Source organism: Pelodiscus sinensis, chromosome 1 (assembly GCF_052426305.1).
Source record: "Pelodiscus sinensis isolate ZL-2025 chromosome 1, ASM5242630v1, whole genome shotgun sequence".
NCBI lineage: Eukaryota > Metazoa > Chordata > Testudines > Trionychidae > Pelodiscus > Pelodiscus sinensis.
Genome location: NC_143052.1, coordinates 233,412,870 through 233,428,389, shown reverse-complemented (window position 1 = coordinate 233,428,389; position 15,520 = coordinate 233,412,870). Strand labels below are relative to the sequence as shown.

Genomic DNA, 15,520 nt, shown 5'->3' with positions numbered 1-15,520 from the left:
GCAGCTGCAGCCACAGCTCCCTTGCTGGGCTACCATAGCCTTGGCTCCCCTGCCGGGTCCTTACCAGGCCTACCACGCTCCCAAGTGCCAATCTTCCTGCTGCACAACTCCTAGTCACTGTGGCTCTCTGGACCGAGAACATCGGTGGTCCATTAGGACTACAGAAGTTGCCAGACCAGAGAGTCCTGGTTAGGGAGGTGCAACCTGTATTCAGTTTTTTAAAAAATGTTTGCAAGCTGAGAATATTTGACGATTCATCTATTCCTGCTACTAACAAACTGTTTACATTAGGGATGCAAGTGACTAGTTGACTGCCCGATAAACATACGCTCATTGGGAAATCGAATAGTGACTCAACTAGTCACTCCCCCACGCCCATGCCTGCCCACCTCCCTCCTGGTCTGTTTGCTGCCTCTATCAGAGAGAGGCAGCAAGGGAGGGAAGGAGTGCAGGAGCTGGTGCTGGGATGGGGCTTTTAAGCTGGCTGCCCCCAGAACCATCTGGGAGAGCAAAAGAGACAAAGGCATAGTGGGGGATGCTGCGCCTCTTCTTTTTAAATGTATTAAGAGTTGCCAGCGCAGCTAGAGGGAGCAGGAGCGAGCCAGGAAACTGCTGATTCCCAGCTTGTGCCTGGTCCTCCCTACTACATCTCTGCCTTTTACGTTTAAAAAGCAGAGGTGCAGCTGGGTTAGCTCCCTGGGCGGGAGCTAAACCCACTGTAGCTCTGCAGTTTCCCCTCTTATTGACTAATTGAGTAGTCAATGGAATTTCCATCAACTACTTGATTGGCTGATTGCCCACAATTTAACATTCCCATTTTACGTCTTAATCTTTTCCTAATAAACCAGTTTTTAAGTCTTATCATCAAAATTCTTGCATAGGAGAAGGAATTACTCTTTCCCTAGAAAATATAATACAGGACATACATTCTTCTGAAGTATTTTTCAAAGTTTTTAATGAAATGTCTATAGCTTAAGAAATTTTTTTAAAATTCTAAGAAAAAAACACTTACCATCAAAACTGATGCTTGCAACTTTTGTATATTTACTTTCAGAAGCTTTTAACGTAACTGGCTTGAAGTGCACTGTTATAGCTTCATTTTGTGGTGTGGCTCTAACACTCTGCAAATATAAGTCAAAATATTAAACAGTTAATTTACTGAAAACGTACAGCCACTACCAAAACAGTGCACAGCATTTTCCGAAATGGTTGAGGGAACAGCATTTGCAGCTATTTTACACTACAATGAAGATTAAGAGGCTTAGGAGCTTGTCAAAGTACTCTGAATTACTCAATAAGTTAATATCCAGTGAAGTGCAAAGTTCTGTATTACCCACTAACTATATTAGGTGAATCCAAGTGCAGTTATGGCAGAAAAGTGACTATGTAAAAAAAGATAAAACTTATTCCTTGTACATATTGTATCTTACTTTTCTAAGAGCTAATATTTTACTACTTTTTACTATTGCTAATGCTTCTACAGAAAAAAACCTTGATTTTTTTCTGGTTCACACATCAAAAGAACTGTTAATTATTTAAATTTCACCAGTAGTAAGGTTACACCATTTGATGTTTCACAAGGGAAAATGAACCCAGCTTGACTCACTGTAGGTTGAATTTGCAGAGCTGGCAGTTAGAAAAAAAAGTTATTTGAACAGGGGAAAATTTATTTGGGCATGTCATATTTTAGTACAATTTTAGTAAGAATTCCACAATTTTACAGGGTCACTTTTCAGATTCCAACCACATTTTAATGTTCTGAACAGAGTGGAAATAGTTTTGAAGATATGGAACACTCTATGGACATGGTTAGAATGTCATTCTGTTACTGTGATTAGTTGCAGCTTATTTGTAAAGGTACCAAATGGCCATACAACAGAGTGGTTAGAGATCTCTATATATCAATACCATGTCATTTAATAGAAGATGCTCATTTTCTTCATTTAAATTCTGAGATGAGGATTGAGCCATTTTCTAAAATCTTGTACATGTATATTACTGCCTTCTGCTATATGAGATATCAGACCTGTCCAAACTAGATCTGGTGCCATTGAGCGGCTGGCTTGTAGATGCAACAATCTAACTACTACTACTACACTAGAACCTCAGAGTTACGAACAGACCAGTCAACCACACACCTCATTTGGAATTGGAAGTACACAGACAGCTGCAGAAACAAAACAAAAAAACAAAAACAAAAAGTAAAACCCACAACCAAACCCAAAAAGCAAATACACTACTATACTATGTTTAAATGAGAAACTACTAAAAATAAAGAGAAAACATTTTTCTTATTTCAAAGCTGCATTAAGTCAATGTCCCGTTATAAACTTTTGAAAGAAACACCATAATGGTTTGTTTGGAGTTACAAAACAACTTTCATTTGTCAGGTGCTTGTAACTTTGAGGTTCTACTCTATAGCTTACAAATGGTCTGCATTAGTTAAGTGGAAGGGGCTTGTGTATTTAGATTAGGAAGTATTAGGCTTTATTCCCAAATCTGCACTAGTGTAGTAGATTTGACTTTGAGGGGTCTGTTAATGGATCATATATATTAGACCCTTGGAGAGGACTGTGTGTATTGCAAAATAATAAGCCTCTGAAGTAGCTATAAACATGTGCAGAAAAATCACATATTATGGCCATTTGTACCTCTCCTAAAGCAAATAGTTTTAATGGCTCTTGCATATTCAACTGAATGAAGCATGCTAACTTTTGTCTCCTAACAGCCAAAGTTGGAAATGACAAAGTTATATCCAGCAATTAAAGTTTGGAAATATTTAAAAGGACAGCTTGTTCTTTGTACAAGATTCTTTATGTAGTTCTGCCAGGAAAGTATCAAAGTTTAGAAATGTGTGTACTAAACTTTGGAAATGCACTAAAGTTCTGTAGGTCCACTCCTCAAAATGCTTACCTCATGGATAAAATACACCGAAAGGAATTAATCTTTGTATTACTAAATTTTTTTGCTGTCAAAATTCTTTAATTGTTTTCCTATGTAGCTCTCAAGTTCTCCATGTGGATTAAAAAAATTAAAAGCAAATTAAGTTAAGTCAAAGAGTGATTAAGGAACAATCAGTCTCCTCAAAGGCCTTTTTGAATCTAACGCAAAATTTCATTTCCCCCCAAATTAAAAACTCTCCTCCAAACACCACCTCAGAAAATAAGTTTCTTGTAGTGTTCCTTGAAGGTCACCAAATTTGCACCCAGAAGAGGGCAGAGGAAACACTAGGGATGTTAAGTATTGGTTAATTGAACAGTCAAGTAGCCTCATGAATTCTTATCAGTTAGTCGACTATTCTATAGTCTCCGGGGGCGGGGCCAGCAGCCAGTGCGCCTCACTCCCAAGGAGCTACCTACCACTCTGTGCTGCTGCCTTTGTATCAGAAGCAGCAGCGTGGGGTATCAGGCAGGAACTGGTCTGTGAGGGGAGCCACTTTAAAAATCAGCTCCCTTCACAGACTCTGTGCCTGTCACCCTGTGCTGTTGCCTCTGATTAAGAGGCAGCAGAAGCCCTTGTCTGGGGGTGGGTGGGAGGAGGGTCTGAGCTCCTGGACCCGGCATGAGCCAGGACTGAGCTGGGCTGCCTGCCTGGCTCATAATACATTTAGATGCCACAGCAGGGTTAAGGTCCTGGACCCATCTCAAGCAAGTACTGAACTGGGCTGCCGGCCACCCTGCTAAAAAAATTACTGACGGGGGGGGGGGGGGGGGGGGGGGGAGGAGAGAAGAAATGCATGTAGTCTATAGCATTAACCTATAAGCTTTTGTTGATCGGTTAATCAACTATACTATTACATCCCCAGGAAACACTAAAACCAAAGACCTCTCACCAAGACTGCTGGGCCATCCGTCCCTGTCTATGTAAACCAGAAGCTGTTTGCTCATGAACCTCATAAAAATAAGTCATATCACCACACAAGCAAAGAGGAAGAGTTTCAAGTAGCAAAACTACACCAATATCTGGATCTGGCATGGATTGCTGCATTCAGACTTCCATACTGATGTTCAAACTTACCAATCCAGCCTTAGTAAATGACACTAACCTTTGCTGTGTGCCCAACCAACATTTTAAAAATTATACCTACTATGTCTTTTTGGGAATGTGAACAATGAAGCCACAGTATAGTTATGGTGAAAGAACTAGAAGATTCCTTCTTTCTCCTCCTTCCCCGGCCTTCAATTAACCTTGGACTCAAAACTGACAACTGAACTCCAGACTGAATCCTCAACCTAAAGGGGGATTTAAACTTGCCAACTTTCACAGAAACTGAAATCTTACAGCATAATAACTAGGATGATTAGCCTTTCAGAAAGCATTTATTTAGCTTCCCATTAATTTTGTCTATTGCCCTCTGCCCCCTAACTAACCAACCCCCCCCACACATCCCCCCCCCCTCCTACAGATGAATCAAGCTATTTCCCATACACACTGGAAAGGAGAAAGATAGTTATTTCTGTTTTGAAGCACTGGTAAAATGATAAGATTTATATACTTTGGTAGGTATACTGTACTCTCATATACCAATGATGGATTTCAGCTTCCATATGCTACTCTCCCCACATGAATGAAAATTCCCCTACTAAAGAGAACTTTCCAATTACTTTATACAGGAAGAGCAGCATTTCTGAACTAACATTTACTGAGTCAACATGAACAAAATTCTGTTCTAGCAATCAAATGGATTTAGAAAAGAAACTTATCAAGCTACAGGAACTGTTAAGTGATCATTCTAGAATATAAACAGACAATAGCCAATGAAACAAGTTTATTAGAAAAAACTGACAGTCACACAGTTGAACAACTAAAAGGCTGCTAAATATTATCCAGTCAAAAGGAATGTAAATATGATTCTCTCCAGCATAAAAACCAAGTCTAAGTTATTTGAACAACCACAGAATTCAGAACTAGTCAAAGTGATTTTGTCTTAAGTTTTCTATGGGCTTTTAAAGGTTGAACCTCTCTAGTCTGGCACATGCTGGTTTGGCAACATGTGTGCTCTGGGTAGCTGGATGTCCACTTGTCATGGGTGTGGCCAAGTTTCCCATAAAGTCTGGTTACAGCCACCAGTCCCGGTTCTCAGTGTTCTGTGTTATTGAGCTCTAATTTACCCCTAAATATCTTTTAAGAGCCCAGTAAAGCAGGGGAAGTGTTGCTAATGCTACTAGGCAATATGGATCTCCTGTGTCCAGAAAATTCTCTGGCTCGGCACTGGTCAGTTCCTGAGGGTGCTGTACTAGAGAGGTTCAACCTGTACTAACAGGCAAGGTTCTCTCTATTTTTTTTTCCATCCATGGGCATAATACATTATGATACATGCACCGAGGTATGGGCAGATGTGCACCACTAACAAACGCATGCTACCCAACTGTGGGTGCTCTGCTAATCTCTCCTGGGTGGCTACCCAAGTGCCCAGTTTACAGAGAACATTGCTGCCAGGTAACATGTTACACTGGCCTAGCTACAAAGTGAAAGACAAAGAAAATGGTAATTTTGGCTACAATACTATTAGCACATACGTTTATAACCTGCGGATACTTCGCTTCACTAGCTGCCAGCTTAGATGTACACTAAATATAGACTTTTCTTGTAACATTAAAATGAAATTTGTGACACTTGTTCTTGCTTGTGGCCTCCTTTGGAACACTAGAATCAGACAGGCAACAGTACATGTTTTAAACTCTTTTAGAAGGAGCCCTATGCATAAGAGTATAACACTAGCTGCTTTGGAATCAGTTTCGCTGGCAAAATAATAGAAATTCAAGACTTCTCTGAAACGCTAAAAGACTCTAGTTCATAAATATCACACCAATACAATAGTTGATTCTTTTGAATAAAAACATCTTTCAGATTATGTTCAAGGACTTGGGTACACATCAAAATATAAATCCCTGTCCAAAACCTTGAAAAAGATATCATATTTATCAAGGTGTTAAAACATTTATCTTGAAACGGTAACAACCTGTAAAAGTGGACACTATGAAAAACGTAAGCAGATCCAAAAACCCCAATAAGTAAAAAAGTAACATACAATTTCCTCTAAAACAAGTTTACAATAACTTGCAAAATGAAATAAACCATTTCATAATGCTCAAGAACAAGATATAAATCTACACTTATGCAGATATCAAAGCCCCAATACATAAATGGACCTCTGCTGGAGATGCATGAAGGCAGTCATGATTCAACTCCACATTTAGATTCAAGCCACTAGTATAACCAGCAAAATAATGTATATTGCATTCATGAAGTATGCAAGACACCTTACAGACCACAAAAGTAACAGTTCCTGTCCCCCCCAAACAAACAGGCACAATTCAAAAGGGAAAAGAAAAGGAAGGAGGCGGCAATGTGGGGGATGGAAGGGAATGATAAAAAACAAGAACAAGATGCGGTTGCAAAGATTATTTCACATTATTACATATCTTGATAGGTTTATGTGCTTTAGCTTTTGTATTAGATCTTGTATTTAGAGGAGCATTCAATGGGATTCAATTACAAACCACAAGTGGTGCAAAGAGGGGTGACTGAAGGGCTAAAGATTGGGGGAGGTGGAAGAGGGAAGAAAAAGTGAGAAGCACAGAAGCCAGGGAGAGAAGCTGGGCAGAGAAAGGGCAGTAGTGGTAGAACAAGGGCAGGATAAGGTTAGGGCCAATATCAGCGGCAAAACAGTAAATGCAGATAAATCCCAAAAGTCTGCACAATCTTGTGAGGGAAGAAAGACAGAAAGCTCTGGGGACCTGCCCCTCCTGCGGAAGCTGCTATTGGCAAACTAAAATGTTTGGGCACTTCAGGTGGCTAGGATCTTTTTGTAGGCTTCTGCTGAAGTCTACTTTGCTCAGATGGAGCAAGAGTAGAGGGGCAGGGCCCAGGACTCAGAGGGTTCTACTGGGGCTGGGGAAAGGACAGGAGTATGGCAGGTCCTAGAGATAACCCATTCATCATCTTTCCTGCTAGACCAACTGCAGCTTGCTAACTGGTGACAGGAGATGCTTCAGGCAGCCAATGCATTATATAGGGAAGCTCAGGATATGCTGCTTTAATGGGCAACCTTGGGACGTATTGCTTTAAAGGTGGTAGGTAGACAGTTTGAACTGAGAATGAAGGTAAAAACTTAAGAAATTAAGTGAAATGTGTTGCAATTTCTAGAATCAATCTAAAAAAGATGTCAACTTGTACCTTGATAATGAGCCAATGGACTATTTGGAAGCTTGGGATGCCAATTCAGGGAAAAGAAACAAAGTATGCTTTCTAGAACTCAACCTTGAACAATAATGTCAGTGAATGAAAGTTTAGAGAGAGTATTCTTCCTTTTATAAAATTAAATATAACTCATGAAATTAAAAGGAAATAAAAAAAACTTACTGTAATTGGTACATCCTTTGTTCCTGAATTTAATAAATGTAGATTTAAAATTTTTGGCATATCTGTTAAAAACAAAGACACATTAACTATCCGGTCTTACTACTATACAATCTATCACACAAAAAAGGAATCTGTTCCAACTAGAGTTCTGCATGATCAGCCATTATTTAATTTGAAATCTGTTTTAAAACCAGGTCAACCACTCACAACCTTGTTATTCATAAGAGCATGTTACATTTTTAAAACTATGCTTCTATGTATTAAGTAGGTTGTGTACTTTAATCATTCTGATTTCTATATCAAAAAGAAATCAGCAGGTTAATAATGTTACAATGAACAATTGCAGATCTGCTGCACCAATATTCACAAGACTGAATTTACATTATCCCATATGAAATGAAAGAATCAAAGTAACAACATTTCAGAAGCAATGTCACCAAAACAAAACAAACCCACCACTACTTCTGTCTTTTGCCTTTCCACCAGAAATAATTTTTTGTTAATACTGCAAGTTACCATCATCTCAGAAGAATGACACTATATTGCTTTTTCTGACATATATGCTGAATATTAACCGATTCTCTGCTAACATATAACCTCTAACTATATAAACATTTGTGCTAAGATTTCATAATCATGCAACTGACCTAATCTTCATTCATTTGAATATAAGTCAGAATAGGAAATTCAATGAAGTCAGAACAGTGGTTTTTGATCTGTGGTCCGCACTTCCTTTTGAAATTTTTAAGTGTGTACAAATGAAAAATACTGAAAATTCATATTTAACATTAAAGTCTTAAGTCACCTACAAAACTAAAAGCCCACTCAAAAGTTAAGGAGGTCAACTGTATGGGCCTTGTTACCAGAATTAGGTGTGTACAACTATGCAGGCTAATCTCTCCACGATAGCACCATTATTATTTGTAAATTATTTGCATATGCACAGATTCATTTAACTGACTATCTGTATGCCCAGATAACATTTTTGCACACAAGCTTGGATCTGATGTGATTGCAGATGCCAAGGGTTTGGGTTTTTTTTGTTTGTTTCATCTGATGTTAGGTTTTGTGGATGCCTATTTTGCCTCATATTTTTTACTACATTTTAGATGGTTAATTATTGGGGGGAGGGGGGGAGTTTATTTTAAATGGCATTTGAAAAAAGTTGCGTCTCATATATAAAAGTTTCTCCTGATGTGCAACAGAATGACATAAAGCGGCCGGGGGGGGGGGGGGGTTGGCAAGTATAGCAAGCAAAGTATAGTTTTCCTTTAATTGCATTTAAATATATCCCCACCTCTGAAGACAGAAAAGATCTTGAGAGTTCACCATTACCCTCCACAAATAGTGTTTATCAGTGCAGAACTATTAAGTTTAGAATATGTTCTATACAGGCAGTCCCCGACTTACGCGGATCCGACTTATGTCGGATCCGCACTTACGAACGGGGCTTTGTCGCCCCGGAGGTCGAGGTAGTGGATTGCTACCTGCGAGCTCCGGGCGAGAAAGCCCCGTTCGTAAGCTGCTCTGGTGCCCCTGGTCTGCTGGAGACCATCTCCAGCAGACCAGGGGCACCGGGCGGGTTCCCGCGCTTCTGAGGCTTTGCCAGAGCAAAGCCTCAGAAGAGCGGGGAACCGCCGCTGCTGCCGCTTCAGTCCTGGTGCCTGTGGTCTGCTGGGGACCGTCCCCAGCTGCGGCTGCGGCTCTGCTCCCCGTGTCCTTGGTCTGCTGGGGGGGGGGCTAGTGTGCCCCCCCCCCCCAGCAGACCAGGCTTTTGTTTTGGACCCTGGAGCAGAGCAGCTGGGGGGCTGCCGATTGGTCCTGCAGCGCCGCTCTGGGCACTACTGGACCAACCCGGCAGCACCCCAGCTGCTCTGGCCCAGGCGTCCCCAAGTCAGCCGTTGCTGAAACTGACCAGCGCTGACTACAGGAAGCCTGAGGCAGAGTTGCTCTGCCCCAGGCTTCCTGGAATCAGCGCTGATCAGTTTCAGCAGCAGCTGACTTGGGGAAGCTTGGGGTTCTTAAATTGAATCTGTATGTAAGTCAGAACTGGCGGTCAGTTTCAGCAGCAGCTGAAACTGGACGCCAGTTCCGACTTACATACAGATTCAACTTAAGAACAAACCTACAGTCCCTATCTTGTACGTAACCCGGGGACTGCCTGTACTTATTTTCTACAATCTTATTTTTTGCAGGATTTTATTTATAAGACATAGAAATTGAAATGTTAATTACAATTTACCTTGTGTCCGCAGCATACCAAAATCTAGCATTTCTGTTGATGAATAGATTCCTGGAGCTTTACATAAAAAAGGAAATGAAAAAAAATATTTTCTTATTTTAGAATGGCAAAATAAACTGAATAATTTGAATACTGTATTTTCCACAAACCTGTCGTAACCTCTACTTCAACAGGAAGAATGATAAATTCTGTGTTGTCTGAGGCATTTGTTTTTATTCTTATGAAGGCTGTATGATTATCTGCTTCTCTTGAAGAAAAACTGGCTCTCATCACTCCTTTTGTTTCATAGGGAGGAATTTCCTTTTGAAATAATCACAAAGAAGAATTCAGTATATTAATTATGAGTGCTACAAACACATTGTAAAAACCCAGAATATTTGGTATATTTTTTTATTAGTAGACAATGTTCTGCTCTAAAGAGAATAACCACTATATTGGGCTGGGTTATAACTGGATATATATAAAAAAGAAAAAAGGTAGTTAGTAATATAGCAACAACACTGTACAAAAACAGACTCAGATTTCTGTGTCAGAATGTTTGGTCTCAGAAAAAGTATGCCACGTGCTGGTCTCTGACAACGCTACTGCGGCACTGAAAGTGGTGCATTAGAAAGAGGTCACGCTCAGCCCTCTTCTGCTGGAGTAAAAAGTATAGGTTGCCTTCCAACAGAGTTTCTCGGGACTCTGGAAGTGTCCAGAAGAATTCTTCAGCCCTCTTCAGAAAAAGAAACAAACATAACTGTAGAATTCTGTTTTCTTCACATTGGACGGAATTCATATTTAAAAAGAGAATTTTAACAGCACAAATACAGTGTCTAATACAAAAGCAACATAACTTCTATTTTCATCAAAAATAAAAATAACCAAGTATAGCTGTATGCTTTTATTCAACAAAATATACAGGTTCCTCCCCCCCCCCCTCCCAGAAAAAGAATACAATTTTCTCCTTTAATAAAGGTTTTCAACTACAACAAAGAAAATTCTAAAGTGATTTATACACTGTTTAATAATCAAACTTTGTGCACTGCAATCATATATTTCTTACATATTGCACTTTGTATCTTAAAGATAATAGTTTTAAGCAGCTGTATTATATTTTATTTTCTTTATAGAACCTCCTATTGAAGGATAAAAGCATGAGTAAGTCCCTCCTTCAAAAGAGCACCACTCACGTCAAAATGGAGGAAGAGATGAAACGAAGGTACAGTACACCTCTATAAAAAGGTATTTTTGAAATTAAGCCCATCACTAGAATGGTGACAGTACTTCCCTTCACCCATGGATGCATAAACTAAGCATCTACATTTGGAAGTTTGTGTTTGGGAATCTTTCAACAATCTCACACATACATAATTTGGCATCCTATACATGACAATGTTCAAGTGGCATCATGACACTAAAATGAATCACTGTATATTTTCTGATTTCCAGAAAAATATATAACAAGAATAGACAATTAAATAACTGCCTGAATGAACTGCCACTGACTTCAATTCTTATGATTTATTTACTTTTAAAATAGTTACTGAAGAAGAAAAATCAACAAATCAAAATGAATATAGAATTGGTTACAAAATTATTACCACTCACCCAGAGTTTTTTTGTACCCCCTTGTTGACCTGTTGGAAGCTCTAAATGGAGATCACCTCCACTTGAATACATTTCTACCACCTATCACAAAAAAACAAACATTAAAAAGAGTTTATTAGTTCGGTGAAATTATAATCTAATATATAGTGCAACAGATCAGCAGTTAGGCACAACAGCACAGTATGCTGGATCTATTCCAATTTTGACAAGTTAGATTTTGCCGATTTCAGATAATTACAGTGTTAAGCTTTTAGTAAACAGGCACCTTCTACATCTAATATATAACAGGATTTGTAGTGCATAAGGTGCCCCATTTACAGAAATCACATCAGAGGATGATTTTTTTCTTTTCTAGGAAGGCAGAACTACTGCTTCCAACATTAAGTATATTTGAAAGTTGAAACACTTTTGCCCTCAGAAGTATTTCTGTAAATTAAAAAAAGGACACATACAAATAAGTAGTTTAGGAAAAGTTAATTTTTTTTCTTAAATTCTGTAGAGAAAAACAAATTTAGTTTCAGTTGTGTACATCTGTCTCAATATTTTCAACAGTCTTTGCCAAATAAGCAGTCATTTTTAGAAAATGAAAAAACACTCCTTTTTATTAAGGTTTTAAAATGTACAGTATTTTTTCATCCATAAATCAACACTCTACAAAAGTGGTTAAGAATGATTATACTTAATTTTACAGTTGAGAACAGATGCATTGAGAAATTAAGTGACTTATCTGTGTTCAATGAGTCCCTTTCATTTACTCTGTTTTGAAAATATGCAGCATTTTGTTTGCATCAATGTTTTTCTTTAACAGTGAAGGCAAACATTAAGCACACACAATAACTTCTAGAGTCATGTTTAATTTTACACAAATATTATGAAAGGCAATTTTAAATTAGCTAATGTCATGCTTTTTCTACTTTAAATTTCCTCTGCAGAGAGCAGTTTCACATAGGAACCCAAATTATGCAAGCTTATATTCAATTTTCTGCTTGCGATTAATTCCTATGATTCTAGTGAGATCTGCATGGAAAGCTATGCAAGTGCTGAAAATTTTCAAGATTCAGCACTAAATTTATAAACCATTTTATTTGTACACTTCTTTAAACATATATCTTAAAATATTAAATTAGGCAATAATCAAATCAGTTATGAGCATCTTATTTCATGTATTTTAAAAAGAGCATGCAGGGCTCACACTACCAGGAAAGAAGTTTTGAAGGAAAGGGGGAAGGGCCAGGGAGGGGAGAGGAAAGCATGGCTAAAGAAACCACACTACACAATATGTATGCAATTTCAAAACAAATATTCAACATATTTCACAGAACACTGTAAAAAAAACCACACACATGTAATTGTCCTCTCATGCTCACCTGCAAAGGTTCACTGTGGGGATTGTGTATATTTATTATAGGAGAAAAACTGCTATTTACAGGAACTCTTGCCCCAATAAAAGGGCGCAACCGATAAGGGTTCGGGACCCCAACGCCAAATACCTGTTTCAAACCAGAGGGAAAAAGTCTTAGTTTCTGCAAGTATCATTACATCTGACAAATGTGTTTAGGGAACAGACTAAGCAATTTTTCAAATAGTGCCATCTCTGTTATAGTTCTAGCCTTCACAGCCTCCTGCAGCAAGGAGTTCCACAGGTTGACTATTTTCTTTGTGAAGAAGAACTTTCTGCTGTTAGTTTGAAGCCTGCTACCCATTCATTTCATTTGGTGTCCTTTAGTCCTTATATTATGGGAACTAACGAACTGAACATTCTGTCTCAAAAGTTTCCTGAAGACAAAGGTATGCACTAGCTTACCTATTGTAACCATAAGGTTGTATCTGTTCCTGATTGGGGCAATATTTTGGATAGAATTTTTTTCCTTTGGTGTTGTGTTGGAGGTTTATAAGTTAAGGTTAAGAGCCTGATCCCCATATGCATGTTATAGTGCCTTTCTTTGGTAGTCCCCTAAAGTCACTGAACTACTTGTGAATGCTCTTCAGTGAAAACTAGGGGGTTTTGCCCCCCTGCTCACTATACTCTGCAACCCCCCTCCCACCTTCCTAGAGCACGAGGGAAGGGGGAGGCCGCAGGGAGCAGCTCCCAGCACATGGGGCTCCCGGACCTATGATGGCCCTGCGGCTGGGGTTGCTGCCACCAGCAGCTCCCAGCCCTAGGGCTAAGTCCTGCTCTCAGGTACTGGTTAATTGACACCCAATAAACATTACCTGGTAAGGGTGATGCTTACCAGGTAATTGGTTACCTGTTCACATCCCTAGTGGGCGCACCAAGACCTAAACCCCAGGTGAGGTGAGGAGTTGGGGAAATGGAGTGTGGATGGAGTACTGGGAGCCTAAGCATGGGAAACAGCCGCCCCCCCGCACGAGCTTTTATGCCCAGAGCCAGTGATGTGGGAGAAGGGTGCACGGCCCTTCATAAAACCTGAACACACTGCAGCACCTCCTTCACCCCTACTTCCCGCACCAGTGCTGACCTGACATTTGTCACACTCAATGTTCAATGTTTGTGTCTCAGTAATTAGCTGAGGTGGCTGGCATAGAAATCATAATTTTGGATGTTCACTGAGCCAGCTTGATCTGAAACACTGAAATAAACACGAATTTCCAGCATGCCTTTTTAAAATTAATTTTCAGAGTTAGAGCACACTTGAAATTGATGAGATTTTGATGAGCTATTAATATATAGCTGTGTGTCAGAATAATGGTGCTTATGGTATTAATGCTCACAGTCAAGCAAAAAGTTCTACGGCACTTTTTCCATTTCTTGGCACCTCTCAGAGATATCTGAACAATCTTTTTTTATACCAGCCACTAAACATTCACAAAAGATATTCACAGACCTATATGGTTATCTATTTTTAAGAATGCTAAAAAGATTACTTTTCTATTTCTTCTCTTACCTGGTAAGTAAATACCCCATGATTAGAAGTGTTAATAAATAAAGTGTTCTCTACATTCCCCACTACTCTTGCAAGGAAAACGACATCAAAAGATGTGTTCCCTCCAGGAAGAATTTTCTGAAAAGTAAAATCAATGAGAAAATAAGAACATTTAGCTAGGACATTACAGCTTTCAAATAAACAAACAATGTCACACGTTATAATCAAGAATCACCTCCAGTGTACTTCATGACAAACCTGACCTGTGGATAATAGCCACAATGACTCAGCAAGGCATGCAAGAGCACGTGACCAGACCAAAGGATACTAAATTCCATTTTGATGCCTGTATTCTTCCACAAACTGAGCTGGGAACAGCATGGAACTAAGGGTTGCCACCATTTAGAAAGATTATAAAGATGGGGATTGACACTTCTTGGCCGACCCCCTCACACTCGAACAGAAGAAACACTGGAGGAACAAACACTGAGCTCAAGGAAGTGCTGATCCCAGCATAAAGGGATTTCTAGACTGTAAACTTGGTGAACTGCTTGTATCCTCAGTCAGGGTGAAATATTGAGGTAATGCTAATTCAAACCCTATCTATGTAGTATATTAGACTGAGTTTGCATTTTTGTTTATTTACTAGGTAATCTGCTTTGAACTGTTTGCTATCACTTAAAATCTATCTTTCTGTAGTTAACACACTTGTTTTATGTTTTATATTAATCAGTTTTTTGAGTGATGTGTTTGGGAATCCTAGTACTAGGGGACTCTGAAGCTGAGAGGCTAGCACTGGGGGGATTGGGTGCAGGCAACTCTGGGGTCAGTGGCTAGCACGGGGGAGGGGGTAGTGGAGGATTGAGGGGCTCTAGGGCTGGCTCTGGGATCTGGGGCTTTTTATAACGTGGACCAGCAAACCTATTCACAAACTTTTGGCGGATCGGCACCATTTTATTCGCATATTTGAATATTTATTATTTGCATAATGAATATGAAAATTAAATGGTGCTGGTCCACCAAAAGTTTGTGACTGGGCTCCCTCGTTCCCGCTATAAAAAAAGGCTAGAAAGCACTAGCTTAAATAAAGCATTAAGATAACTAAATTGAGTGTGTGGCACCACCTGCTGTTTTGTTGGGTGATAACATGGCCTGGAGAGCAGTACAAGGGAGGCCAAATCAGGTGAATTGTTAGGGATGGAAAGTGGTTAGGGTTAGGGTTGGCTCCCAGACTGCATCTAGGGGTGACAACCCATCACATTGATATGCGTATTCAATACTGAGGACCAAAGCATTCCATAATTGTACATTAGAATATAGGATTTGGACACATTAGCAAAAGGCACTTTCAGCACCAAAACAGCAAAGCTGAATAATCAGAAACATCATACCACCCATCACCTCACCTACACATTAAAATAAAAAAAATGTTCATTGT

General features: G+C 39.4%; 1 protein-coding gene across 4 annotated transcripts in view; it reads right to left on the bottom strand.

Annotated features, from left to right (window-relative positions):
* TMEM131 (transmembrane protein 131) overlaps positions 1–15,520 on the bottom strand; it is a 168,115-nt gene that overhangs the window by 74,545 nt on the left and 78,050 nt on the right. For all 4 annotated transcript variants that reach the window (XM_075916531.2, XM_075916529.2, XM_075916530.2 and 1 more), the window contains exons 6-12: positions 14,104–14,220; positions 12,565–12,687; positions 11,198–11,278; positions 9,757–9,907; positions 9,608–9,664; positions 7,366–7,427; positions 1,013–1,121 (exon numbers count right to left, since the gene is read on the bottom strand). In XM_075916531.2, the coding sequence (XP_075772646.1) occupies positions 1,013–1,121; positions 7,366–7,427; positions 9,608–9,664; positions 9,757–9,907; positions 11,198–11,278; positions 12,565–12,687; positions 14,104–14,220 (700 nt within the window). The remainder of the gene's footprint in view (positions 1–1,012; positions 1,122–7,365; positions 7,428–9,607; positions 9,665–9,756; positions 9,908–11,197; positions 11,279–12,564; positions 12,688–14,103; positions 14,221–15,520) is intronic.